This window comes from Poecilia reticulata, linkage group LG3 (assembly GCF_000633615.1).
Source record: "Poecilia reticulata strain Guanapo linkage group LG3, Guppy_female_1.0+MT, whole genome shotgun sequence".
Taxonomy (NCBI): Eukaryota; Metazoa; Chordata; class Actinopteri; order Cyprinodontiformes; family Poeciliidae; genus Poecilia; species Poecilia reticulata.
Window position 1 is genome coordinate 22,878,092 of NC_024333.1, and position 27,523 is coordinate 22,905,614.

Below are 27,523 nucleotides of genomic sequence, written 5' to 3' on the forward strand. Positions count from 1 at the left end.
ATAATATAATATAATATAATATAATATAATATAATATAATATAATATAATATAATATATAAATACACATAAAGTGGTCAGTATGATCAGGTTTTGCTCACTTTAAATAATAAAACGGCTAATTTTGCTGCTGTTTCAGTCTCATTCTAAATCATTGTGACTAGACTAGCTAACTTTTAAACAAAGTTAGCAGTAAAATTTTGGACATGCGACTATTCCAGAATTAAAACGGCTTAATCAAAAAGATTTAGTTCTACATATGAAAGTAAACTGACAAGATGTTATAAACGAGCGATATTCATGTCAACATTCCTGGCAGATCGTTTTCCTCATTCAGAGTTTCTCTGACTCCGTCTGCTGCTGCCTTTACTCTGAGCCGTTCAGAGGGGAGGAGGGAGGAAGCGCTCTGCTGAATGCGCTGTTATGCGCCTTCAAAATAAAAGCATGGGGGTGGAAGATTTTAAAATGATTCGCAACTGCAGTGAAATTATTGGGGGGGACGAATGTGGTTCTCTCCAATATTGAGGGGGACATGTCCCCCCCGAACCCTCCGCTTCCTATGCCTATGCACAACACGCACAAATACTTTTTAGCTGGAATTCAGAGGTCTACATGGAAGCCAACAAAATTTCCTGCAGGAATCAAAACACGTTTATTTCATTTTCAGTGGTTCGTGGAGAACAGCTTTCAGAAACGTGCTGAAAAAGCTCACAGGTTGGGAACAGATGCAGTTTGTTCCTGGAAAGCCTTTGAATCAGAAAACACACTTTCTAAACCTGCAACCAGCATCTTCAACATGCATCTTATGTCTTGGTCTCACATAGAGCAAGACAGTAAAAATGCTTTTGTTTTATTACGTTTAAGTCCATATTTAGTTATTTTTTCCTTTCCAGTAGCTTGCCAGTGTTCTGTTTGTCATATATAAAAGCTCTAGTTTGAGTTTTTCTTTCTCACTGTAGTACTTAGTTGATGTTTCATTTAATAGACTAGGTTTTCTTGTGTAATTTGTTCTACTTTCTTTATGTTTTTTTTCGTTACACGTTCATTGTTTTTTGTCACATTTTAGGCCATTAGTTGAGCAAAGTGTTCTGTTTAGTTAGTTTTTCTGTGTATTCATGCTGTTTATTCCAGACATTCTACCTCAGTTGCCTCAGTTCCTGTTTTCCCTCCAACGCATCTGCTGATAAATTGCACTTGCTCCCAGCAATCAACCTCCATAGCAATGTAGCATCTTTGTCTCAGTCACTCTTTGACAGATCTCTTTGCTATTTGCCCTTGTGTTTGCTCTTGTGTACTCCATATTCTCTCGTCTCTTCRTTCTTTCTGCAGCGTTTGCTTGTGTTTCCTGTAAATCACCTCAAACATGATCCTGCTGTCCTCCTTCCTGCAGGTGGGTCCTCCAACAACTCCACAACACATGACATAATGAGCATATGCTTTGCTGCTTTAAACAGCAGAACTTTACCATGATTTAAAGCTGCCTCTAAAATCCTAGTTGTAATACAGCAAATATTTCCAGTGCAAGTTCATTCATTCCAGTGCAAGAATCGTCTCAAAGTTAAGATTGAAAAAGAAAGACTGATCTGTTTCTAGCATGCAACTTTTTCATTTGATTAACTCATCCATACAAAAACACCTATTAATTAGGGGTAGACATTTACCTTTTTATGTTGTTTGGTACTTTGCTTGCTGCATCCTCAACTTTTGAGAAATCATCACAGCATTTCTCAGAAGGAAACATTTTCTGATATAAATGCTTCAAAATATTTGCATCACAATAACAGTAAATGTATAAGCTCAAAAACAAATGAAATTAAATCACTCATGTGAGACTGAAAGGCAAAAATAGAATTAAAAATCAAATAGAGAAATGCAATGCACTGTAGTTGCATTCCAGTAGAATATTTAAGTAAATAATACAGAACTAAGGAAATACAAAAAGAAGTACAAAATCAAAACGCTTAATGTTTTAAAGCAAGGTATGCTTTGTTTTATTTGTTGATTCTGCGAAAATAGCCTTAAAGTTCTAGGAATTTCCAGAAAATAACCAGAATGTCCTGTCAAGTACAAGTTACAGAGGAGTATCTTATAAATACTAAACAACTACCCTGTGATTTCCAGAAATTAAACTGTTAACAGCTAGAAAATATCATAACAACAACCAGAATGCACCCAGTATGTCCTATAAATGTCGAGGAACTACAATTTCCAACAGATTTCTGGAGTATCTTCAGAAAGCGAGCTGCAAATTCTGTCTAAACCACGTGTAATATCTCAAATGTGATTTGAAAATTCCAGAAAGGCTTTTGTAAGTTTACAAGAAATACTATGAATTCTTGGAAAATAAAATGGAGGTTTCATGAAAGTAGAAGCTGCATGCTGAATGGTGATTTGTTTCGTCAAACTTCTCACACACTCCCTCTATCCAGATTTAACCTAAGCACAATTTAAAATGCTGAAGAAGTTAGTACATTCACCTAACAAAAAATGTATGAAATGCACCTATCAATTAACGGTAACTCGTTCAACATAGTTGAATGCGGCCACTTTATTTGAGAATGTCTGTACTGTAGTCAGAGCTTTACAAGCACAGAGTGCCAAGTTTATGTCAATTTTCACACGTGGCGTACTTTCAAATTTCAGCTTCATCATGCTTTTCTCTTCTCTTCTTTTTGAGCATCTATTTATAAAATACATGAACTTTCTTGGCTCAGAAGACTCGAAACATGGTTTCAATATAAATACCTTCTCATACTCTATACTGTATGGATGTCAAGCGACAAAACAACTCACAAGGTGTGACATGTTTAAAAAAGTGAAGTTCCACCCACTCAATCTGCAGGTTGACAAACTGAAACGCTTCTTGAGGCGGCATCTGGCACACTGGATGTGCTTTCTGAAACAGCCCATTTACCATTTTGTAGCAACGGCATTATTAGATGATAAACACAGACATCATTGCCAATTTTCCCTCATCATCTTCACTCATTATGACGTTCTTTTATAGCATTTGCTCTGCTGGACTATCTCATTTTTGTCATACTCTTAAGACCCTGATGATGATAATGAACTTCAAACAACATTTTTTATTTCACTGCTCCTGCTTGCAGATTATTATGATGTAAAGATACTTTGATAAAGTATCACAATAATCATTGTCTGCGGTTTGCTCAGCTGATACCCTGACACATTTCCCCCCCATCTGTTTAATTTGAGGAGCGCTGATGTTTAGTAAATGAATGCATCCTCTGTGATGTATGGCTATGTTTTTCATACATGCATCATATGCACATCTGTCTTAGATGTGGTGTATTTGAGGATGATAGGTGTTCTTCAAACGCACTGGTAAATATTTTGAATGTAAAGCTTAATATTTTTAATTTGTGAGGTAAAAATAAAAAAAGATAAATGTCATTGGATCCGTGCAACCTTTTCCATTTTGTGGATAAATTTTAGGGATCTGTTACTTCTTTTTCTTTTGGAAATATTTTCAACTTTCTGAATACAGATACATTTAAAAATTTATTTTACAGTTTTAAGTTGTCAACATGTACAGACTGAGCATTGATCTGACCATTAAATTACATGCTTTTAAATGCTGCAGTTTTTTTATCTCTTTCTTAAGGAGATTGAGATCTCACTGAAAAAAGTGGAAAAACTCAGCAGCTGTCCAAAGAAAAAATGTTTGAGTCTTTTGAAGTCTCCAAAATGGCGTTTGATCCATCTTTTCCAAGGAAAAGTGGTATCATTACCAAAACAGCTGAAGCACCCATAGAGGTTGGTTGTGTTGTTCAAGCGCATTTAGTGGCTATCTGGTCCTAATAAAAACTACCATAAGGTTGTCCCTAGTTTCTGAATTTGTTTGTAGCATTTATTGGTGGATTTTCAAAGTGTCATAGTTGAGAGAGGGATATGTGACTCAGAAAACCCAAGGTCAGATCTTTGCTTTTTACAGATGATGTTCCACCCGTGCCTCATCTATAGTCATAAAATGTAGATAATGCCTGAAATAACTGGGTCCTAGATCCACGTGGCTAAAATTAACTTYTTGCAAAGTTCCTGGGCTTAGCCTCAGAGGTAGAGAGTGAAGAGCTCAGGCATCTGTGAGTAGCAGGGAATAAAGTCATTCAGTGATTCAAAATAAGTCAGCTGTGGTGGTTCAGCCACCGTAGCAAGATGCCTCCTAGCATCCTTTCTTTGGATTCTTTCTTGGGACTTCCCACTGGGAGCAGAASCTGAGACAGACTCAAACTCACTGGAGAGAGKGTAATATCTTTTCTGGTCTGTGAATATTTGGGAACTATCAGAATATGAAGAGTGTTGCTAGTCAGAGGTATTCTTGAACTTGTTACTTTAGTGATCTAATGGATTGATGAACATACAGATGAATGGATAGAAATACAGCATACAGCAAAAGCACTGATTTAAGTTCCTTTTTCCATATCTTGGGCATATTAGTTAAAATGTCTTTCCAGATAGCAAAAGGTTGTTCTTGTTTACTTCATAAAGGAGCAAAAAGCATGTCTTGAATTTTAACCCCAAATGTATAATTTAGGAGAACAAAAAGGTCTGCCATTCTTACTGTCACTCCAATTTTGTGTGCGAATCCATTGTTTTAAGGGCGCATAAAACTGGAAGCCTCGGGTTTAGTGTGTCACAGCAGACAAAAGCTTAGGGCAAAAAAGCCCCAGCTGCCAAGAGAAGATCATTGTTTAAGGCTGACTGTGATTAGACTTCTGAAACCACAGTAGACTGTTCAGAGATGAGAATCCGGAGCAAAAGACGGCTTCAACAAATCTTATTTTAAGACTTCAGAGGAGAAAGGGGAATATTGGAAGGGATTTTATTTTAAAAAAAAGTTTCAATTTCCTTCTTTTGGTGTAAAACATTTTGTATGAAGAAGTCAAAAAGTAACTTTTGCCAGGTTTTTATTTAGAACTTGAAATAATGCAAAGCTTCTAGTTTGTACGGAGAATGTTAAGGGAGTGGACACTCTTGTGGGAAACGTGTTAGACTAGATTTAATAGCTACATTAACACACTCATTTCCACAGTCTGCAGCTTTGATTTACAGTTCCACATGAAGGTGGAGTAATTTTAGTTCTTCATTAAGGTGCAATAAAACAACTAATTCTATCTGTCCAAATATATTATCTGAACACGCTCAATTTCCTCATTAGTGGCAACTTCTAGTGCTCCTAAATTACACRRAGACTAATGTGTTTCCATACTGTCCACACAGTAGTGACACAGCTCCTCATTCATTAGAAGAGAATGACAGAACTTGTTCTATTCCTCTGACCTGCTGTTTAACAGTCATGGTGCCGTATGCTGCTGTGAAGCTTCCTTTTGTAAATCAGTCATTTTTATGCTTTCTACTTTGGTTTTAGTGGCTCACATTATTGGGACAGGATTAATCATCACTGTGACCCTTTAATAAGTGCTCTTAAGGAGATACACAACAGACCATAGGCCTGAAAATGTGCATGCTTCTCACATTCTGTGCTGACGTTTATTTAAACATATTATAACAGAAATTGAAAGTGAAACAACTCTCCATGCGGTACAACTGCCTAAAACGAAATAACGCTAAAGCTAATCATGTGTTAAATAAAACATTAGTAGCAGCAGCAGTCAGCCCTTTTGGGAAATGTGGCAAATTCAGTATTAGTAATAATGAATAAAAGTTTTTTGGCCCAGCTGTTTGCTTGTGGATGCCTGAAATTATTTTTAAAAATCCATACAAAAGGTCCAGAATAATCTTTTTTTTTTCTTCTCTGGCAAATATTGAAAATATTGATTGTTGTATAAAATTGACCTCAGACAGGGATAGAAACACAAAATACACTTAAAACAAACACTCTGTACCTTGCAAAGATACCATTTGAAGGTTTCCAGATGTGATTCATGTTACAATTCTGAAAATACATTTAAGTAAGATTTTCTGTGACTAAATTCACCCATGTATTAGTGTAAAGTAGAAGGAAAAAGGTCGAAAGTTGTCAATGTTTTAAATGCATTTGTATTCAGCCCCCTTGACTCAATTCCTGCTTTTTGGAGGCATACAGCATCTCTAGAGAGTATAGCATCTTTGACCATTGTTTTACAAAACAGCTCAAGCTTCATTGGACACCAATCTTAAACATCAATTTAGAATTTTCTTAATTTTGGGTTAAATCTGAACTTTGACTGGGCCATTCTAAAACATGAACATGGCTTGATCTAACCTATTTTGTTGTAACTCTTTCTGTATTTTTTTAGGAATACTATAGCTTCATCCATCCCATTGACACTGAGCAGCTTCCCTGTTCCTGCTACAGAAAATCCTCCCCACATCATCGCCATGTTTCACAGCAGTGATGGTGTGTTCAGATTTGTGCTGTATTACTTTTTCTCTTTGTCTGGTAAAAAAAAAAAAAAAAAGTTCTGTTTTGTTATCATCGGAGTAGAGCACCTTTTCCCACCTTTTCTGTTGCTACATGGTTTGCTGCTATGTGTTGGTTCTTTTTTTTATTGCATTTTCATTTGTCTTTGTGGAACATGCTGGGCACGGGAGGAGATTGTGGGTTTCATAGATAGGAAAGCAGATGTTCTCTATGAATCATGCTGTTTAAGGCGCCATGCTGCTCGTGCCACAGAATGACCTGAATTTGTTTGATTAACACTCTCTCCTCCCTCCCATCAGATCCTCATATGACCCCAGCATTGGTATTCACAATGTGGAGTTTTCATTCTATTGCTAAGCAGATAAGCTTTGTATTTTTTTTAGATTGTAAATTGATTTTAGGAATTATCTCTAGGAGTTTGGTTGTGRATCATGTTTTGCTATATARGCTAATTGCTTCTTTTAATCATTAGGAGAATCTTGCATTTTGAATACTTTGCTGATGGTTTTCCTCCCTCTGTGGATAAAAACAGTCATGTTTTTGACCAACCTCTGACGTTTTGGCAGAACAGGTAAACTGATTTTAAGATACAAAAGGCAGGACTCTTAATTATTTACACTTCTGGCTTCTGAAGGCACTTTATTGTATTTAGATTTTTCAAAGTAGCCACAGTTTGCAGGTTTGCAGATATGAATCTAAAATCATTTGTAAGCCATTACTGTTTTCTGGTGTTTCATATAAAACCACAGTAAAATACATACAGTATTACATGGTGGYTGTAATTTGAAAAAAATTTAAGGGCTAAGAATGCTTTTTAAAGRCACGGTAAGAAAGTATGACGGTGGAATCTGGAGACTCAACTATAATCTAAACAGATTTCTTTAAACAGTAACAGGGAAAAAAAACACTTTTTTCCATATGCTTTTACATATACTAGACKGATTATAATGCCCCAACTTACTGCAGTCCACCAAGTTCCTGGGTTGTCCAGTCCACAGTTGTCGCTGTACTCCAGGCAGCAGGAGTCTGGGACTCGGGTGGCATTATAAACCTCAAACCAGTCTGTGTGGTTGGTGACTCCACAGCAACGGAACTGTACAAGAAATAGCAGCAGAGTTATGGAATATTAAGGCAACTACTTCAAATCTCTACTTTATGATTATACTTTATGATATGGGAGCTATACCATTTCCCATTACCAGGAATAAGACTGACGCATTTTATATTTGCCAAACATGTCTGACGTTGATCTTTGGCTTCGGCTTCTCCTGCACATTTTTTCCAAACCTTCTTTTACAGTTTTGAAACTCACCTATTTATTTTAATCTACATCTTTCTGCATTGTAATTGTTATAAATTTTTGATAAGAGGACATCATGACTTTCAGTGAAATCCGATTCATCAGTGAAATGATAAAGTGTCCCTTGCTGCTGGAGCACCTCCCTTCTGCACGGCATGCACAGAATGACAAACTCGTGTTAATTTACAACTTGCTCACCCACTTGATGAGTAGATCAGGTGTGCAATTTTTCAAAAACTAAAGATGAACTTCAAGTATTCCCTGCTAAGATTATAAATAATTATGGGTGTTAAGACTCTCCACAGTTTACTCTTTTACTCAAAACTACAACTCTCCATAGATTTATCCAAAACTAACACTTGATTCCTGTAATTTCCCTTTGCTAAATAGTAGAATGATAAATAGTTTTATTCTATTCTTCAAATCCAGATGTCATAAATTAAGCTTAAATTGCCTCTAAACCTTTTGGAAAAGGCTCAAAGTTTATTCTTTTTAAACATCTAAGAAGTTATTTCACAACATTTGAATAAATTGGGGGAAAAAAGAAGTGTCATTGTACATAGATGGGCTGAAGAGCCACTTAGAAAAAAAGAAGTCAATACTCCAAGATCAACACACAAGCAAAACTAACAAACAAAAAAGACGATTTCAGGACCAAATTAGTACGAAAGTAGACTGAAGGAAAACAAAGTTGATGGTTTGGTGAGAAGGAATCTCACCAAACCACCATGAGAAGCTTGACGAAGGATATCCAAAATGTTTGACTAAGGTCATATAGTTTTTGCTCCCCAAATACAAAGGAAATTCATGTCCACTTCTGAATGTGAAGAAATTTGAATATAAAAAATCTCCAAATAACTTCTTGTTAATATGGCATTTAATAAACAGAAATAATTTTGGCAATCCTAAATGATTCAAGCAGGAAAGGTTGTGTCTGATTTACMTAACAAAAGGTCACATGTCTTATTATAGTGCATGTAAATATTCAACATTAGCTGTACATACACTGTCCTGAAAGTGGCTATAAATATTATCCAAGGTGTCCTTTGGTCCGAGGACATGTGCCTTATTATTCATTCAGTGACTCAGCATGAATGAAAGAGGTTTGGGAAGAAGGGAGTACCAGAATGAGAGCTGCGTTTTAATGGTCTTCCTCTCCAGTAGACAGCGGCGCTGATCCTACAGGGATAAAAGTGCACACTCATATTTGCGTACCTACGGTTTCAAACGATGGCTTATTCATGCATATTCTGTTCATCTTGAATGCAGAGAAAATAAGAGCTCTGCAGGTTATCATCCACACGAAGCGATGCGGACCTGCATTGATTTGCATAGCAATAGATTCCACTGTCATCGTTTATGTCTGTTCATTTGCCGCAGACGCAAACACAAACGCAAACAGCGAACCTACCAGGCACTTGATTGCATGTGGGCACACACACATGCAATCAAGAGTCAAACTTTGGCTAATGGATTAAAACTACGAGCTACAGCAATGTATTCAAGAGCCCTGAAGAGTGCAATTTATYATTTGAAGTCTCCCAAAGGGKTTTTTTTCAGCTGCAGCATCCGCCTTTAATTCCCAATCTTTGCCTCTCATATTGTGTTTTCTTTCCAGAGGAAATAAAAAAAGAAAAAGACAAAAGGAAAAAGCACATCAAAGTTTGAGCTGGAAACACAGATTAGCTATGATGTTTGCATTATATTCCTTCACTGCATTTTACCACCCTTCTTAGACAAAGCCCTCTACACTTTAATTGTACCAAAGAAGAATGACTACAGTGGCTTTCAGAAATGTACACACTCCTATTAAAATTCCAGGCTTTTGCAATGTAAAAAATTACATTCTGCATACCAAGGTGTGCACACTTTTATGCTAATACTTTGTTGAATCACTTTTTCCATTTCATTTTATGATACATTCTTCTATAGGAGTCCACCAGCATCCCACATSACGACTTGGCAATATTTGTCAACTCTATCTTGCTAAAATTCTCTAGAGTTTCGAGATTAAGAGGACATCAAAAAAAAGCCCCAGTTTTCCTCTTTCCATTCTTTTGTTGTTTTGGATACATGGGCACTTTGGGCCTAAGAAATATAGCCCCTCTTTATGCAAAACTTTCTATTTATAAAATAGACAGTTTGGGGATCAAAGCTGGCTGGTATAACTATTTACAACTTAATCTGCTTTGACTATGATGGTAATTGCATTTGAAGAAAAGTAGAGCATGATGCTGCCAACACCATGAAGCTTTTATGTTGCATTATTTTTTGTTAACTTGAATTCTGTGTGTATTATAAAATAATATATATATATATATATATATCATTTCAAGTCTATATATACATTTCAAGTATATATACATTTCAAAATCATTTCCTGCTTAATGCCGATATATCAGCAATAAGCAGGAAAAGACTATAAATGGCTTACCAAAGGGATGCGTGCATGTTTAAGAGTCACTGTATGACGTTTTTCATATGTTTATTCCAGCTGGCTTTTAAATGTCCAGATCCATTCGTTGACAAAAACAATGACACTATAATATAAATGATGCCCTCCATGAGGACATGCATTGTAAAATAGTGTTTCARYGYGTCACATAAAGTGAAACCATGTCGAAAGCAAAAATAACCCTTGTCACATTAATAATGCAGTCATAGTGTCATGTATCTCTTTTGACAGAAGAGTCTCTAACTTATGTAGCTAAATGGTACYGAGGTTAATATTGAATGGTATGCACATATTTTTTTAAGCAGCATGACCTAAGTGTTTTATCACCTCCCCAATTCAATGCACTTAGTACAGACATTTCACATCTTACATCAGTTTGTACGATCATCCAGGCGTTGGTCAAACCCACGTTGCCTTCGGTGCCGAAAAGCTGCAGGCCCTTCTTCAAATCCCTCTGAGCATAGCGATCAATCTGGAGAAAACAGAGTGAGAGGGAAAAAGGCCTGCTTTAAAAAGAGATAACTGAACAAACATCGSTATTGGCTCTGGCAGAGTTTTCATTAGATATTTCCATTTTCTTTTTCTTACAGCAGCAAATGGTTTCGACTCAAGAGGAAACAAATAAGCACACAGAATCTCAAGAAAATCTGCAGTGCCATCTGTTAGGAAGGAACCAACAGAAACAAATTGTTGTTCACATATATATGTATATACTCCTTTGGAAGACCTGTTTACTTTGTCTGTATAGTGCTCTGGGATGCGTATTGTTGGAAATTGGTGCTATACAAATAAACTGCATTGAATTTATTTTAAATTCAGTTTTCTCAAACACTGTAGAAAACCTGGAGCCATCTGTTTATGTTGTCAATAGCTGCTTTTTCAAAATTTCAGGTAAACTGACAGCAAACAAGCACAGAAAAATAATAAAAGAAAAAATTCTTACAAGAAATCTGCCAATGATGTCCAGCAATTTCTAGAATGACCAATTATTGAAATCTATGAAACAAATCTTTGTAAACTGGTGAATATAGGGTGTTTTTGTGCACTGATATTACGTCTTTTCTTGCGGGGACATTATATATAAAAAAATTAAAGAATAATTTTATAAATGATGGTGGCCTTCACAAAGAAAGCTGTTCCATATTTGGTCGGGTTGCAGTCATAATTGTATTTTTGTCGAAGTAGACTGGCCTAAATGTGTTATATGATTTACGGAAATAAAACTTACATATAAAATAATTAAAAATRTATACAGCTAAATAAATATTTKTATCTTTACTTTATTTATACCACAGTTCATCAAAAAGTACTCAAAAACCAAGAAAATAAAAACAATCTGATATAATAATAACATGGATATGAAATTGTTTGGGATAAAATGGCAGTGACTAAGAATGGTAGCACAGAATGGTGTCAGAGCTGATAAAAGGGTGAACTAAAATGGAAAAAGCTCTTTATATTCAAATAATAGCTTCAGCACTGTTTTGGACAGAAAATATTTTTGAAAGRAACWACTCAAAATTATATAACAGAAAGAAACAAACAAAAAAAGCCCTCTTGTAAAGTGAAGTTCATRAATATATATCGGATTAAAAAGTTGTAACTTTGGGGTGTTTAGAAAACTAATAAGARTTGATATAACCTTTAGTTTTTATTTTTGATTGCATTATATSTGCTAAAATTAACCACAAAGAAAACCTGCAAGACTAAAACAAGACGGGGTCCAGAGTAGAACCTTGAGGAACTTCTTATGTAAGCAGTGGAGTAAAAAAACACACATCACAAAAAAAAGTCTGACAAATAAAAGGATGAAAAGGTCAAAGACTGCTTGCATTTTGCTATAGAATACGTACACTGTGAGAGCTTTAGACATATTTCAGGTTTTCATGGCACAATAGTACATTTTGATCAATGTGTGGCTCATTTTCTGGATTTGTCAAACTGAGTTCAGTAAAAAGAGAGAAAACCAGCAATCTGCTCAGTATCAGGCTGCACTTTTCATGTAGCATTAGAACAAATAAACCAAGGTCAGAAGTRAGGAGATCAAATTGGATTTTCATRGGATGTTGCAGAGCTGCCGTTCAATAAAGCAAATAGATGCAGTTCAGTTTTGTTTAGACCTACACGCTCAGSCCTGTGAAACTAAACAAACAAGATDARAAACACTGAACAAAACCGGATTTTCCTGTAAGCTTTGAATTGTCAAAAACAAACTTTAAAAACTCAGTGAAATACACCCATTTAAATTAACATACTAATCAGCAAGCATCAACGTTGTGTACAAAAAAAACATACATTGCTAAGTCTAATTTAAATGCTGAATCTCATCTCTCAGATAATATAAATAATTTCTTCCTCCTTCCTCATATTGCAGTTTGATTCTTCCTGAATACATTTCAATCTGATGGGACCTCATGATATTTTCGTTTAAATCAGTCAGTGAACAAATAAAAAGGCTTTTAGCTGCAGATTCTAAATGAAACAGAGCTGGAGTTTCTGTCCACAAAGTGTTATTATTTACAAGTAGGTCACATTTATGACAGGATTCCCCAAATATAAAACTGTAAATGTGCCAAATAACACAGCGAGTCACCTCAGGCAACGGAAAAGCAGACAGCCAACAAGCAAACGAGGATGTAAATAATGAATACTTAAAATACTTGCATATTTGCTCTTGTGAGATCACAGTGTTTGGGGAGGATGTGTGTCTAACGCTTTCTTTGGTTTGCTTTAGGAAGAGGTTTCTTTCCTGCGCTCTGTAATGCCAGGAAATTTCATCATGTCAAACTAGTTTCCAAATGCATTTGAGAATGGCCTTATTCATTGCAGATTTATCAAAGATCAATACCATCCCTTCAGGCATGAGTTTGGAGAAACTGGTGGCTGGTGTYRGAAAACTGAGTCAACGGCCCTTGGGAAAGATGATCCTTGTGTTTCAACTCGGTTTATTCGTTCTTTAGAGTCATTACTACATCTACACGCATGCATTATTTACCTTTACAACAACTCTGATATCACTGAGATCACCTGACAGTTTACTGTAATCCTTTAAATAACACTAGAAAAGCTCTGTTCAATAAAATAGATGTAGAAATGTGGGGAAAATGCAATCCAACGAGAGAGAGACGAACAAACAGGGTCAGTGTAGAACAGTCTTTAAAATGCTAAGTCATTCTCAGTTGAATCAAGGAACTTTTCAACTTTATATTTTACTTTTAGTAAACATAAACTTAAACTTTTAACTTTTAGACGTTCTTGGTTTGTATTGTTTCTCGGCTGCAATGGGAGCAGCAGGAATTCATCGTGACAACAAACGTTTGACTGACAACAGCTGCTTTTCTTTAAGCCTGGATAATGCTGGTATTCTCACAGAAACTTTGCAGACTGTATTTAACTTTACTTCCAATCTAACTGAAATGATGAATAAATTGAAACCTTCTTTGTTTCAAAGCTGACTAATTTATTTTATGTATTGTCTGACTGGAAAGGGATAGATAAAAAATGCAGCTATAATTTTCAACTGTCTTTTATTCTGCTAATACAAATCCGTGAACCTCAAAATGACAAAAAAAAAAAAAAACATCTTAAAAATAAATGAATGAATGAATAAAACTATGTATTTTTCTTGGTCTCCATGTATTCCAGATAAAATAAGTATATGCATATGTTGCTCTTTAAATGTGAAAGCACCACGTTCTGTGCGAGATTTAGATCTAATCTGATTAATTTTGTATGAACTTGGTTGTCTGCCTTTCTTCAGCCCAGAATCATGGTGACACATCCAGCTGAGCAGCAYTTCAGACCAGCTGGAAAAAGTGTCATTTATTCATTATATATTTATTTTTCAAATTTCTCCTCAGGGWTTTTTGTGCGTATTTTTGGCATAAGATAATAAGCAACTAATGGTAAATTATCACATCAGGTTTTGAAGGCGTACACATCATCAAAAACAGGGCATTTTGCTAGAGGAACTTATCACAATTAAAACTGRCTAACATGAAAGCAACAACGTAAGATCAACACTTAAAACATAACAAGTAGCCGCTAGATGTGTCACAGTGTTAATATCAGCCTGAAGACAAACAGAAACCCCATGTCCAGATCTGGGTCCAGCTGTGGTAATTTTTTAGGTCCGTTCTCTACACTGTGAAATAGCTAACAATACAAACATCTCTGAAATATGCATAAGTTCTGGATGTCATTGTTATGGCGAGCTGCAGCTAACCTTTTTCTGGACATCTTTAGCCAAGGGAACTGCTGGGATGAATCCTTAACGATCCCTAAATCTGTTTGAAACGCCAGTTTTTTCYCATGAAAGTTTTTGAGGTGTAAACAAAGGAGAAAATGTAATTTTTGCAAAATATATYGATGTTATTGTGGACAGAATGCAAGTAATCATTATATTTCAAGACAAACAAATGCAACAAAAATTATTTTTTAGATTCATTTAAGTAACTTTTGGTCAATACATCTGGACATAAATCTTAGGGAAACRACAAACTTTAAGAGATTCGTAATAGTTTGGAAAGCTAAATTAAAATAAATAACATCCTTCTGATTAAAATGTCTGTAAAATATAAAATTGTAACTGCTGATATATTCCAAGGTTCCCGACAACACATTTGTTTAGTCATAAAARTTGTATAATGTTTTTAGTTAAGTTTTATGTGATAATTTGACATTTTTTTTATTATACCAGTTGATTACTTTAGTTAGTGTGAAATTATGCTAAAAAGAAATCAAATGTTGAACTTGGAATGAAACTAAACATTTGTTATAGAGGATGCATGAAAGAAACTGAGATGAAAGGGAACTTTGAATGAAACAACAAATGACACACAATGTAATTTCTTGCAACAATAAAAAAAACAAAAAAAACTTGTCTATAAACCAGACCAGAATTGTACAAACACCAGTATAAGTGGACCAGACACCCACATGCAAGTTATCTCCAAACTGATGTAAGAATGAATGCAGCTCTTATGTCTAGTGGACTGGCTGAAGCCAGAACTCGTCTGAAGTTCWGCTATTTTAAAAACAGACAGAAAAAATACTTTTGACTTGAATCTAAGTAGGTCGTTAGTTAAGAGTGACTCCTGCGAAACTGCTGCAAGTAGACGGTGCACAAAAAATGGGTGTACTTGTGGCTTAGCATTGATGTTGTCCTCAGGACTTCAGTCGCCCTTTAGCTACACAAGGCTAGTGAAAGATGGGCCATCAATTATTTATAAGGTAGGGATASGAGGAGAGATAAGAGATGTACATTGGGGAGAAGAACAGAGGAGAGACAAGAYGAGGAAGAGAGAGGGAGTGAAGGAAGGAAGATGGGGGGCAGCTGAAAAAGTAAACAGCCAAATGAGGGATGAGCCAAGAAGGAATGAAGGGGAGTGTATCTAAAAACACTTTGAAGGGAAGATGATGCAGTAATACAACTGCTTTAGTCTAGATTGCAGAAGAAGTATTAGCAGCACAAAGACTGTACAATATGACTACAAGGAACACAAGGCAGTGTCTTCTGAGGAGAGGAAATAGCATAAAGAAAAATGCCTCAATTTAGTTGCTCCCTCCAAACAGTGGATATCCATTACCTGTGTCACAGATGTCGAGAACAGACAGCATAAGAATTGCAGAGAGGCAGATAAATGGAGCTAAAAAAAAGAGAAAATTCTATGATAATGGTCCCTGTAGGGCTCGTRTGGCCACATTATTTCAGTCTAAGAAGCCAAACTGCATAAAACATGACATATTTCATCTCCAGGAGTCATGGTACTTAAAGGAGARAAAGAAACAGAWTTTTGTTTTTACTGATTTATTGTTTCCTGCCTGTAATGTAGATTGTTGCCCTGTGAGTCAAACAGTTTAATGTAAAGTGGGGAAAATGCGTATTTCGCGGTAATCCATGCATGTGAAGTAATTAAAAAGCACACAGGATTATAAATAAACTTGCACATAACGGAATATCACAGAGAATAAGTATGAAACACACGCAGTACAGAAGCTGAATGGAAAAACTGAAATAGCTGAAACTTGTCATTTTCAAAGCAATCTTGCTCCTTTCAGTGCTAATTAATATCTGCTGGTTTATAGTTGAATTCATGGCCTGTAAAAAGGTTTCTTGTTACCAASACGCCACATAAGAAGCATTTCGGCAGAAAAGGGCCCTCTCAAGAGTTTCTAAATCTGATTGTAGCAATTCACCRATGGTATATTTCTAAACTGAGTGCTGCAGAGAGCAATGTTTAGACCACAGAAGTGGAACTCCAGTCCTTGAGGACAGGCGTCCTGCTACTTTTAGATGCGTCTCTGTGTCAAAACACCTGAATCCCATAATTAGGTCATTAACAGGACTCTAAAGCAGTGTTTCCCAACACTGGTCCTCAAGGCACAAAGCTCTGCATGTCCCCCTGCTTCAGCACACCTGATTTCAATAGATGGCTGATTAACATGCTCTTGCTGAACTGCAATAATTTGAATCAAGTGTGTTAAAGCASGGAAACATCTAAAACATCCTTCATGCAGGAGACACTCTGAAACTTTCATGATCCAACAATATAATAAAATATATTACAGTAAGCCTGTTTAATACTGATTCCCTGTCTTATGTAAATTTATTGCAAATAACATATTCATTGGTTATTTCCCCTTTTGATATGTGTGGATTACTTGGGATGTTCCTAACATCACAGGCTAATTTAATGTCAATAGCCTCACTTGAAATACATTTGCTGCAAGAACATTGTGTTCAACACTTATTWCCACCTGCTCAGAATCATACTAAGCRAAATATGTAAAACAAAAACAAAACAAAAAAAGCAACAGAAATATGTACCCCTAGTCTGTCCACAGTGTTCTTGCCCATTGGCAWGACTTGATTTCCTGTAAATGGTACCGTTTTATCTTTCTGCTGAGCGAGCCAACATTAAACTCCCTAGACATCGAACCAATTTGAACCAAAGTCAATGTTTTTCAAGGGCGTTCTTTTGGACTTTGCACAGACTCTTTGCTCTCCTCAGGTTACAACAAAAGCCTAACCCTTAATCGAAGGTATGCAGGACCGGGGTTTTATCCTTTCGAAGAATGAACATTTGTCGTTCCTTTGCCTCAAGACAGATTGTTCAATATCTGTAAATTTAGACAACTCTTCTCCTAAATAATCCCCTCARGTGCCTCGTCTTAAATTTGTACAGATAATAAATGAGGCAAGCAAGTGCCAAGGTTTTAGGGCCTCTTTCTCTGACTTTTAATTCTTTACTCTGGGGCAGCAATAACATACGTTAATTATTAAAGCACTTGGTTCTCCCCTTTTRGAGACTAATCTCAGTCCTTAGCCAGGGAGAATCAATTGCAATTCAAACTCTTTTCCTTCCACTCCTTCTAATCAGTGCCTGATTAACACTTGGCATACTTGGTAAACTTGAGTACACAATCAATGTCACTAACAGGAAGAAGCGGTAAGCCAGCAGAATCAAGGCTTTAAGRAATAATACCTGTGAGGATTTATCCAGGAAAGCATCATGCATGTCAGACAGTTGCAAAAAGTCAAGACTCATAATCTAAGAAACTTTGGGATTCAGGATTTTACATGTTTAGTAAAGCCAAAAACTTGACAAAGATTACTACGTCTTAATGTTGACACTCCAGAAATCTGTGTGAAGAAGGAAAAGGTTTGAATGTGCAGCCGGATTTCTCTTAAAGTTTTTCGCCTGCAGCTATTGGCATCAACAGGTGGATCTCGCTGTCATTGTGTGGCTTTAGTCTGTCAGCTGTTCAACATCAAAGCAGATCTATTTCTATCCTTTGACGTTTCATCACCTTTTAGCTGCCGCTGTTTCAGTGTTTGATGCTAAGAATGAGTCATGATGAAAACAAAATAAGTTCAAACCCCAGGGGACAGTGTCTCAGAGTCTGCTTGGTTATTACTGAGATGGTGGTTGTAATTGGGAAAATCCACAAATGACATCCATGAATGACAGGGGACAGCTTTCAGATTCAGCAAATGTTCAAAGACAGAGATGACTCAAGACTGTGGTCCACAGATAGAGAAAATTATTATTTTTAGAGGTTYTGGGTTCAATTCTATTCATTTATGTTATGCAAGTTATCTGTCTTCTTCTTAAAATTGGTAAAATATCCTTAACATTAATATCCATCAATGTWGCYTTATGAAGTATAATTAAGTGCTAAAGCAGAACTGCTGTTCGTGGGTTTTCCAATTGATGCAAAAAGTGAATTATACATACACACACATGCACATATATGTATACACATGTATATATGTATGTATATACAGAGACAAAGAGAGAGACGACTAGACAGTAAAAGAGGAATAGAGAGAAAAGTTCGGTTGCAAGAGCAAAATGTTCACTTTTCACCGCTCAGACAACCGAGAAAATTGCAAACTCAATTTTTTCAACCCAAGGTTTTGATGTTATTCCCACCTCCTGACAAAGTGATGCAAAYAAAGTGTTGAGAAGCTGTTTGTTGCCTAAATTTAGAGAGAAAGTGTAAAAAATGTCTYGTAAAGATTGGAAAGAAAAAAAATCTGTTGATTTAAATTAGTTTGTGTGCTATATTCCTGTCTCATCCTTTCACACAATAAATGTGCATAGAAACATAAACACAAGACTGCAGTTTATAGCCTTTTAAAGCCTTTTCATTATCAGAAGTGAGAAACRGCATGAAAAGATATAGTATTTATGCTAGCTGTACATAAGATATTGATGTAGGTCTTACAAAACAAAATCCAATTTATGTTTCCACCTTACATTGCTCTAAATTGCTCTCTGTGCTGTCAGTTGCTTGCTATGTTGTCCCAAAATGCCAACTAAAATCTAAAAGCATCTACAATAATCTAACACCTGCTGTCAAAGTGGGAGAAAGAATTAGATTTTCTCACTTAAAAAGAAATAAAACAGTCTCTCATTGCTATGGTAGTTTAATTTTGATAAARACAGATGGAATACTGGCTAAAACAATCCACAATAACACTCATCATACATAGACAACATTAGTTACAAACTGATTAGCATGAATTAAATAAGTATTTAACTTAGATAGAATTCTCCTTTCGTAGATTGGTTGGTTGCTCATGTGGGAAAAAGATTGCATGATTAGTTTTATCTAAATCCAGACAACCCCGGTCTCAACCCATTATACATACAAAGCACATCTGTGCACAGGATCGGGTTCTTCTATTCCAACCTCTCCAGCACAAGCATAAGAAAGACCACAGAGCTGTTAGAGGATGTTGGGAACAAGATAATGGAACTGCACAAAGCCGAAGTGGGCTACAAAACCATCGGCAAAAAGCTTGGTTAGACAGCGATAAATGTTGGTGTGATTATTTGAAAAGGTTCAGAAATATAAAATTATTGGTCTGGAGCTTCATAGAGGATCTTGGTTAATGGAGTGAGGAAGGTCATGAGAAAAGTGAGGGATAAACACAGAAGGAGATCACTGATGATGGTAAAGCAGTTGGGATGATGGTCAACACCTTTTAGTAGGACAACATGGCGTTGTGGATTGAAATATTGCAGCAAGACGAACACAAAGTTCATCTTGCTGCTTTTCTCGAGTCTTTCAGCAGACATCTAAAGGTCACAATGAAGACCAACTCATTGCCATCAACTCAACATGCTGTTTTTGAAGGCAAAGAAAACCTGAGTGTGAGCTACAAAACAAAAATCTCAACAGTCARGTATGAAGGGTGAAAGGACTCAATGAAGAGATCGGTGGAGTGGCCAAAGAAAAATCACATTGTAATAAAAACAAGCTCAAGTATACATTGCTCAGATGCACCATTCAGTTCAATTTCTAATCACTTACTTTATAAAGCAACAATTAACCRACAGTACATGGTATGTTTACTGAAAGGTTAAACCCTTATTTCACTCATTAACACACAAATTACCTTTGTGATGTTTCTTATTTTCTAGATTAATGTTGGACTTTTTTGTTTTTCCACATTACAACAAAGCTAAAATCAAACTAATTTTGACAAATCATTTTAGATTATAAGTCAAAATGGACATAATAGCAAATTAAAATGGAAGCTGTGCCTAAACTCCTTATTCGTTGATGCAAAATTAACTTAATTCTCAAAAGAATCAAAGAAAACACTGCCATGTTCCCAGTTTGGACTTGTGATTCTGCCTGATCCTGTCGACTGTAATATCACACAGTTTTATTTATTATTTTTCTAAGAGCGTTTATGTTTTCCAATTTTGCTGAAAGCATCTCTCTGGTGTCTTCCTTCATTATCAACATCTTGACCTGATTGCAATTTAAATCACATATAATTACCACCTTAGCAATTCTCTGATATGATCTACAGCAGTTAAAAACTGCAAATTCCCCTGTCACTTTTATCCCAAGTCTTCACAAACAAATGTCTTGTCTGTTTGCTGATCATCTCAATTTGTCACTGGTATTAATATCGCCCTGATGTGGGTATGTTTTAGTAATGGGATTAGCCAGGGGTGTTTACCTAATTGCGTTTCTGCAGTCTGCTTGAAATGAAAATTTCCYAGGCTTGAAATGTATTCTGACAGCAGAGCTGCATTTTGATATCTTGACAATCAGAAATGTTTCGACGGCTGATGCCAGAATGTAAATGATGCAGAGCAATCACACTTKCAGYCTTTCAGTGGGTCACACATGAGTGCTTGAAATTTTACTTGCATTTGAAACAAACAATTCACACCATTTGSAATGCAATTTCSTTTTAARGAAAATTGCACCATTTTTCATAAGTGTATAAAAAGTGGAAACTAGATAAGAGGTGAAGACAGAAATGTGAAATCGTGACTGACACAGGAAGTAGATCCTGTTATTTATTTTTTTTAGAAGAAATAAAAATGTTGATTGAAGTCACAAGAAAATTTGATAATAAAAACACAGTAAACACATTAAATACATAAGCTAAATTATGGAAAATCASTTCATACATTAAATGTTTTTAACCATTTTATTGGCGACGTACAGAYAGGAGGAGCATGCTCTCATAGAGTGGCAACCGGTGCAGTTAGCGAGAGGTTTYGCAATCCCAGGTGAGGCTCAGCTCGCTGCTGCCTCACTGGCTTCGCTTCTAACCATTTGAATGGGAAAATTCAGTGATTTTGAAGAAAAATAACATCAGATTTGGTTAAATTAAATGAAAAATAGGTACTTTATAGTACAAACCACAGGGTGAAAATATCTTTATAAATGATTTTATTATATATTATTTTTCCATGATGAAAAATAATATCATAGAAAATCATCACCTCAGTGAGATAATCACTGAAATTATTATTGTTGTTGGGTCATTAATTTGAACACCTTTTGTTGATTTTTTTGTTGTTGTTTTGATAAGGACCCAGAGGAAGACGTTCTGGTCTCAACGCCCTGGCGCCGTTCAGTTCGTCACCTCATGCGGAGATCGACTCAATACCCTCTGCTCTATAGCACGAAGAGTTCAGAAACAATATGAAATGGGAAACAAGTTATTTATTAACTGATTAAGTCGTGCTTTAGATTGTTCTTGAAAAACTAATCAGTCACGTCTGAGTAGTGGGTGCTCTCACGGCTGCACAGTGAACTGTTGATTTTTTTACAGCAGACAGCCGCTCCTCTCTCTTGCAGGTACTGCGTACCCCCACTAAATCTTTTAAGGGTACGCAGTACCCTGCCATACCCCCTTACTTTCACCCCTGCTTTGAGTTGAAATGTTTGCAATTTTAGTACTATTTATTGAGCATCATTMTTTGCCAAATATGCCTACCACTTTGGGCAATTTATTTATTTGACCTTAATTATTTAAAACAAAATAAAGTTTTATATTACTTCATTTTGCTACACAGAATAAGAAACATGGCCTCCAGGCCTCCTGTGTTTTTAACTTTATGATTAACTTTGAAGGCACCACAAACCCTCCGATTCACGGATTGGGTCCGCAGGAGATCCAGCATGACCACAGCTCCTTCTTCACATGACAACTCCATAACCTTACCTTGACTCACCCCAGAGCACATAAGCAGATAGAAAATCAACCCTACAACAGCCTGTGCGACAAGCCATTGGGCTGCAGAGGAAATACCTCATGCTGCACTGACCTAATGACAGCAGAGAGAGGTGAGAACACAAATACTCCTGGCAGGATGAGCAACACTGCAAAGGTTTGTGTTGGGGTCGTTTGTTAGCCTTTCTGCTTTTATGAGACAGTTGAGGCACAGGAGAGACAGAGCGGCGTCATAAAGCATGACCACTGTTGGTTTTAAATGCTTGAAACTACATAAAACTGTTAATCTGATAGGTTGGCTCAATGCACTCACAGCTTTAGAAACATTTAAATGCCTTTTCATTGTACAATACGCACCACATGACCTGAACTGAACTGCTTATTTTAATAGCTAATGGTTGGGGGGGGAGGGATCTACTCAAGTGCAGTTTAAGTGGGACAATTGATGTTCAGCAATGCAATTTTTATTTCATGAATCATTTGACTCTTTGAGGTGTTAATTGCGACACATCATAGACCAATATAAGGTTATTCTTTTCCAAAGCCAGTTCTCCTAACTTTCCTCCATTTGRTGGTTTCATTTATAAAACAAAACTTTAGTCAAAAATTTGAAACATTTTGATCAAAGGAGTTTAACTATCCCTGAAATTTTCCTCTATAAATAATTGCATTTTAAACCAAAGGAAGAAAAAAAATCAAAAGATTGCTCAGAAAAAAAAAAACAGGGCTGGATTTAAATATTTCATCTAAGATTAATGTCAATAATTTGAGCCTATGTTGTGTTACATATTTTTCTATTTTTACAGTCTGATGTAAATTGTTCATTGCCCATACAATCTTTCACCTGTATTRATCTTTCCAGTATGAATACTTTCTATTGGTTGGCTTTATTTCATTGTTGAATTTTTAATATTCCTACATGTCTGTAATGAGTTATCACTCCATAGGAAGTATTGCTACAATTAACACTTGCCCAGTGGTGACAATTTTTACTGTGAATGTTTCTTTGCCTAACAAACAAAAGCATAACATGTAGACTATTAGAAGAATATTAACACAATACATATTATAATAAATACTTTGTCAATATATCTTGTGAAAAACATAGTCATTATCTAGTTTGTTCATTGACAGGTATAATTCTTTTGCTGGGGGTGTTTCAGAGTGAATATGCATGGAAGCTAATAGTTTGATTATATGTCTCCTGCAAAAACATAATGTGAAAGAGACTACAAGATGTTATTAATCTTGGCATTCTGTAATTCTTTCTGATTTCATTCTGYACAACGCACGCCTGCGTGGTAAGGCAGATGTTTTCATTAACTCACTCTGTAATTATTTCTCTCCTTAGAACTAAGTCGGTATWAACAGGCTGAGGCAACCTGACATTTTGTTTTCCCCACTCTTAATATTTCYAATACCTTCCTAGAAAACAATTCCTTCACTTACTTTATTATGATTTTTATGCTGTTTATTTATTTACACAGATAAAATGCACATTTCATTAACCTTCTACAAAGAACAATGCATGGCATGAGGTTATAGCAACAAATGCTAATTTCCACTTGGAGTCCTTGACAGATTTATGTAATCAGTATGATGTAACAGATTATAAATTAGTGAAATGCCAGTTTTGCAATTAATTACATACATGTCAGRCAAGTCATTATTCAGATATCAATAAAACAAAGCAAACCAAATTACAAACCAGCAGGCAATGCTCAATTATTCGCCTTCCTTGATAATGAGTACAAAGCAACTTGTTTAACAGATTTTTTAAAAACCATCTTAGTCTTTTCTAAGTCATTAATTCCTCAAAGCTTAGTTTTATGGTGGCAGGAACAATAYCATTGTTGGGAAAAGCMAGAGRAAGTGCTATTTGCCATTTGCCACAGAKGAAACAAAAACKGACATTTTTGACTGTCATGAAGATCTTTTTATCCCTACACATCAATCTGAAGACATCATCTCTGAGGTAGTGGTGCCTCAGAGATGATGCACCATGCCCAGAGGAAGATAGGTGGCGCTAATTCAAGGATGATGCCAGGAGAAAAACTATTCAAGGCTGAAAAAGACTTAAAACAGTGGCAAGCCAGGTGAGCGAATATCATGTATGTACAAAGCTGGTGGTTTCCATTGAGATAGTTTTAAATAAAAAATAATAATATTTATCGTTAATGTTTTTTTTTTWATTATTATTTTGACAATTATTTTATTTACAGACCTAATCTGTCTTTACATTAAGGAAAATGTAAATGTGGTCTTTTTATTCTGTTGGGCATATTTTGTGTAGATATGGAAAGATACTTGTTTTTAAACTGCTAAAAACTTGTTGGCTCATCGTCCTTTTGACATGAAAGGAGAACACCACAAGGTCATAAACCAACCCACAGATGCTATTAAACATCAGAGCATTTATTTTCAACAATCACGACACTGCATTGCTCATTTTTATTCTATGTGGCACTTCAATCCACACTGGTTCCACTGAATTTAACCTTACAAGACCTTTTCATCATCCTTAGGAAACAACAAAGTGCAACAAACAGCAACAGTTTCAGGCTTCTGGAAGATCTGTGAGCTGCTTGATGTAGCTTCCAGCTGCGACACTCAGCTCTTTATCAGGTCTAAAGCAGGTGTAATAAACCAGACCACTGAGCATGACCATCCCTGAAGCATGGGATAGTGTTCATCAACATGCACCTACTGTTGCACTCTGTTTAGGTTACAACGTCTAGAAAAAGAAAGCACTGGCATTTACTTTTACTCTGCAGGCCCGCTTCCAGGATGTAACGGTGGTGTTAGAGGGGGGTAAAGAGGAAAGGGTCCAGATAATCTCAGATAAAGAAAGGCTCTGAAAACCAAGTGGCAGATAAAAATCAAAGCAATCCTGSTGGGAACTGAAATAGTATTTTGCTTCTTGTAATCTGATATAGCAGGATTGGAATTCAGCTCAATAAAATGTTTTTCTAGTATCTGACAATAAGCCGATACCTCCGGGTAYTTCTTTTTGCAGATATTGTAAATTGTAACCTTTTGTCCCCTACTCAACAAATAAAGAGGAGGACATTAGAAATTGAGGATAGAAATAGAGGTTTTGAGTGTTTAATATCAAAATATTCTGTCAGGAGAGGTGCTAAGATGGCACTATAGAGCAATTAAAACACAATAGAATGAGCGCTTYCCACTTGTGCCAGGAACTGGTACATAAAAGTGGGGGYTGCGTCCCTCCCTGTGGCAGGTGAAGGGCAAAACAGCTTCACAGAAGCATYTACAACAAAAAAATATAGTATTTTACAGTTAAGAGATGGTACTAAAAGTGTTTTTTCCATCACATTTGTAGAGGAGAAATGAAATAAAAATAGCACTTCTGAAACTAAAGCACCACTTGTTATAGGTAGCATTGGTACWAGAGCACAGATCACTGACAGAAGATGTTTGACAAGGACCTAATAATGGCTACCATGAGTAAAAAGTGCAGAATTGCTTAATTCAATCATGTGTTTATAGATTTTTGCTGAAAGTTCTTGCAGCAAGCTTGTTTTGTTAAGTTTTGTAGTGATGCTACTGAGGTACTGATGCTCAGTGTTTGTTCCAGCATTTACAGTTATTCACCACCAAAATAAACATTCCTCCAGCTTGGAATCAAATGTTTTTGCTGCCAGCCAAATCTGTKAAAAGCTAGAGAAACAGTGCTCTGTTGGTGAATAGTTGTTTTGCACAGTTTGGTTCCTTACACTGTCTAAAACCCTAATTGTTAGKTTTACTGGTCACTCTAATCAGATCCAGATCTCTGCTGGACATATAATCACTGGAACTAGGAAAACAGAGCTCATCACCGCAGTTCTGAAGTATTTACAGTGACTCCCTGTWTCTCAAAGAATAGACTTTAAAATACTTTTGCTGGTTTATAAATCACTGAATGTGGCAACCAAAGTACATTAAAGACTGCAATATCAGTCTTCAAGGCTATATTGAAGACTGATATTCTTCAATATAGCCAGGTCAGGTCTTCTGAATTAAGACTCAGGTCTTAATTCAGAAGACCTGAGTCTTCATTAAGTTTTCATGCTCCACTAATCTGGAACAACGCTCCAAAAAACTGCAAAAATGCTGAAACCTTGAGTTCTTTTAAATTAATAAGTCATTTGTTTAGAGTTGCGTTTGAATGCTYTGTGTTCAAAAGTTGGAATTGCCCTGATCAGACTGATGTGAAAAAGTCATATATGGGCTAATAACATCATAACTGAGTCACCTTTGTCTGCTTTGCCGCACACTACTCTTCAAAGTCTAACCAAGCTGATTCACCTTAATCTTTTTTTTAAAAAGTTGGTTGTCTCCCTTAAACAAATGTGTAGCTAAGTTTTACCATCCAATGCAACTTCCACATACATTCAAATAATTACCCACAAACATTTCTTTTCTTCTTGGGTTTGCCCTTCTGTTCTGAAATGCTATGAGGCAGTCTAAGATTTGATAATGTTAAAAATGAGCTACTTAATGTATAACATATGTATGTATGCACAATAACTGGATAAAGTTACCTTGGTCTTACCAGACTTTGAAACTGTTCTTTACAGAATATATTCTGTTTCCAGTTCTTCAGTTTCCAAAGTAGAAAAAAAATCTCAAGGGGACTGTTCAGTTCCTGCTGTTTAAAAAAGCACATCAGACAGTCCCCRTAATGGCCACCCATTCTTTACAGTGATGGATTTCCCACAGTGCAACAGCTCAGCATACCTTCCACAACTTTTTACCGTGTTCTGTCGCTAATCGCCCCCTGGGTTGAAAAACAATTTATTCAGGCTCTGAAAAATGAACATTAAGGAACACATATACTAAGAGAAAGTTTTGCTGTAACAAAGGTGGACATTTGTTAAAGGCTGAACAGAGCTGAGTGGATGAATAGGAAAAAATAACACAAGAAAAAAGTGAGTTACATCATCAAAGACAAACAGCTTTGGAAATAACACAAATTAGGCAATTTATATAATAACGTAAGAATTGTAAAAGCTAAGMGATAAAAGCAGGAACAAAGTGAATATCTAAGGAGCAAAAYAAAGAGAGACTTGAAAAATAACAAAGCGGGCTGTTATTTATCAAAATACACAAATAAATTACAGCAGCGTTGGAACTGGCCTCAGTCTTTATGGATAACAAACTGTCTTAAAAATAAATCACGTAAAAGAGGGAGATATAAAATGTTTGTCTTAATACCATCCTGCCTGACTACTTGAATTACTCTAATAGTAAATTAWTCAACAGTGATTTAATTTAAACTTTAGAACTCATTTTGACCTCAGTCAAAATGGATGATCATGAAATCTTTGGATACAATACACTGAAGATGAACTATTACTTAAATCATTTAACGAGGCTTTGAAGG

The 27,523-nt window shown here is 36.0% G+C and overlaps 1 protein-coding gene across 1 annotated transcript in view; it reads right to left on the reverse strand.

The window, feature by feature from the left end:
* Positions 1-27,523, reverse strand: part of tspan4a (tetraspanin 4a) — a 129,322-nt gene that overhangs the window by 12,943 nt on the left and 88,856 nt on the right. Inside the window, exons 3-4 of the mRNA XM_008405717.2 lie at positions 10,510-10,611; positions 7,346-7,477 (exon numbers count right to left, since the gene is read on the reverse strand). Of these exons, the coding sequence (XP_008403939.1) occupies positions 7,346-7,477; positions 10,510-10,611 (234 nt within the window). The remainder of the gene's footprint in view (positions 1-7,345; positions 7,478-10,509; positions 10,612-27,523) is intronic.